The sequence below is a fragment of the Penaeus chinensis genome, chromosome 41 (genome assembly GCF_019202785.1).
Source record: "Penaeus chinensis breed Huanghai No. 1 chromosome 41, ASM1920278v2, whole genome shotgun sequence".
In the NCBI taxonomy this organism is placed as follows: domain Eukaryota; kingdom Metazoa; phylum Arthropoda; class Malacostraca; order Decapoda; family Penaeidae; genus Penaeus; species Penaeus chinensis.
This window is the reverse complement of record NC_061859.1, coordinates 18,588,678-18,591,177: the sequence shown is the minus strand read 5'-3', so window position 1 is coordinate 18,591,177 and position 2,500 is coordinate 18,588,678. Positions and strand designations below refer to the sequence as shown.

General features: G+C 49.9%; 1 protein-coding gene across 1 annotated transcript in view; it reads right to left on the bottom strand.

Moving 5' to 3' along the window:
* The window catches only part of LOC125047504 (N-alpha-acetyltransferase 60-like), an 11,170-nt gene that overhangs the window by 1,599 nt on the left and 7,071 nt on the right, over positions 1 to 2,500 (bottom strand). The window contains exon 6 of the mRNA XM_047645742.1: positions 259 to 397. Within this exon, the coding sequence (XP_047501698.1) occupies positions 265 to 397 (133 nt within the window). The 3' untranslated portion in view covers positions 259 to 264. The remainder of the gene's footprint in view (positions 1 to 258; positions 398 to 2,500) is intronic.

Here is a 2,500-nt window from a genome sequence, read left to right as displayed (position 1 = left end):
AGAAGAAGAAGAAGAAGAAGAAGAAGAAGAAGAAGAAGAAGAAGAAGAGGAAGAAGAAGAAGAAGAAGAAGAGGAAGAAGAAGAAGAAGAAGAAAAGATGAAGAGGAAGTGGAAAAAGAAGAAGAAAAAAAAGAAAGAAGAAAAAGACAAAGCAAAATGAGCAGAAGAAAAGGAATAAGAATTTAATAATAGGAAGAACAACAAGAAAAATACAAGGAAGGTTAAAAAGAAGAAAAAGAGCAAGCGATGTAACCTCACCTTGTGCTATGACAGTCGGTGTGTCATAACAGCAGTTGCAGAGCGAGCAATAAGCCCCCAGAACTTTGCAACAACTCGGACTGGCCACCAACACACCTCCATCACAGACAGTGCCCTTGTCCAGTGCTGAAAGTAATCTGTATCTCGTGCTAAGGAAGTGATATTGAGAATTTTGGAATATGCTTCTGAACGTGAGTCAGTTGGCTTGAGATTGTCTGGGAGTGTGACTGAGTGAGACTGTCTGGGAGTGTGACTGAGTGAGACTGTCTGGGAGTGTGACTGAGTGAGACTGTCTGGGAGTGTGACTGAGTGAGACTGTCTGGGAGTGTGACTGAGTGAGACTGTCTGGGAGTGTGACTGAGTGAGACTGTCTGGGAGTGTGACTGAGTGAGACTGTCTGGGAGTGTGACTGAGTGAGACTGTCTGGGAGTGTGACTGAGTGAGATTGTCTGGGAGTGTGACTGAGTGAGACTGTCTGGGAGTGTGACTGAGTGAGATTGTCTGGGAGTGTGACTGAGTGAGACTGTCTGGGAGTGTGACTGAGTGAGACTGTCTGGGAGTGTGACTGAGTGAGATTGTCTGGGAGTGTGACTGAGTGAGACTGTCTGGGAGTGTGACTGAGTGAGACTGTCTGGTAGTGTGACTGAGTGAGACTGTCTGGGAGTGTGACTGAGTGAGACTGTCTGGGAGTGTGACTGAGTGAGACTGTCTGGGAGTGTGACTGAGTGAGACTGTCTGGGAGTGTGACTGAGTGAGACTGTCTGGGAGTGTGACTGAGTGAGATTGTCTGGGAGTGTGACTGAGTGAGATTGTCTGGGAGTGTGACTGAGTGAGATTGTCTGGGAGTGTGACTGAGTGAGACTGTCTGGGAGTGTGACTGAGTGAGACTGTCTGGGAGTGTGACTGAGTGAGACTGTCTGGGAGTGTGACTGAGTGAGACTGTCTGGGAGTGTGACTGAGTGAGATTGTCTGGGAGTGTGACTGAGTGAGACTGTCTGGGAGTGTGACTGAGTGAGACTGTCTGGGAGTGTGACTGAGTGAGACTGTCTGGGAGTGTGACTGAGTGAGACTGTCTGGGAGTGTGACTGAGTGAGACTGTCTGGGAGTGTGACTGAGTGAGACTGTCTGGGAGTGTGACTGAGTGAGATTGTCTGGGAGTGTGACTGAGTGAGACTGTCTGGGAGTGTGACTGAGTGAGACTGTCTGGGAGTGTGACTGAGTGAGACTGTCTGGGAGTGTGACTGAGTGAGATTGTCTGGGAGTGTGACTGAGTGAGATTGTCTGGGAGAGTGACTGAGTGAGACTGTCTGGGAGTGTGACTGAGTGAGACTGTCTGGGAGTGTGACTGAGTGAGACTGTCTGGGAGTGTGACTGAGTGAGATTGTCTGGGAGAGTGACTGAGTGAGACTGGGAGTGTGACTGAGTGAGACTGTCTGGGAGTGTGACTGAGTGAGATTGTCTGGGAGAGTGACTGAGTGAGATTGTCTGGGAGTGTGAACTGAGTGAGACTGTCTGGGCAGATGTGATCTGACTGTGAACTGTCTGGAGAGTGTGACTGATGTGAGACTGGTCTGGGGAGTGTGACTGAGTGAGACTGTCTGGGAGTGTGACTGAGGTGAGAACTGTCTGGGACCTGGTGTGACCTGAGTTAGAACTGTCTGGGCAAGTGTGACTGAGTGAGACTGTTCTGGGAGAGTGTGACTGAGTGAGACTGTCTGGGAGTGTGACTGAGTGACGACTGTCTGGGAGTGTGACTGAGTGGAGACTGTCTGGAGTGTGCTGACTGAGTAGAGACTGTCTGGGATGTTGACTGAGGAGAGACTGTTCTGAGGAGTGTGACTGAGTGAGACTGTCTGGGGAGTGTGTATCTGAGTGAGATTGTCTGAGGCAGTGTGACTGAGTGAGGCACTGTCTGGGGAGTGGGACTGAGTGAGACTGTACTGGTAGTGTGACTTGAGTGAGATCTGTCTTGGAGTGTGACTGAAGTGAGAAACTGTCTGGGGTCGAGTGACATGAGTGAGACTGTACTGGGAAGTGTGACTGAGTGAGACTGTCTGGACGTGTGACTGAGTGAGACTGTCTGTGAGTGTGAACTGAGTGAGATTGTCTGGGGAGTGTGACCTGAGGTAGATGATTGGGAGTGTGACTGAGTAGAGACTGTCTGGGAGTGTGAACTGAGTGAGACTGTCTGGGAGTGTGACTGAGTGAGACTGTCTGGGAGTGTGACTGAGTGAGACTGTCT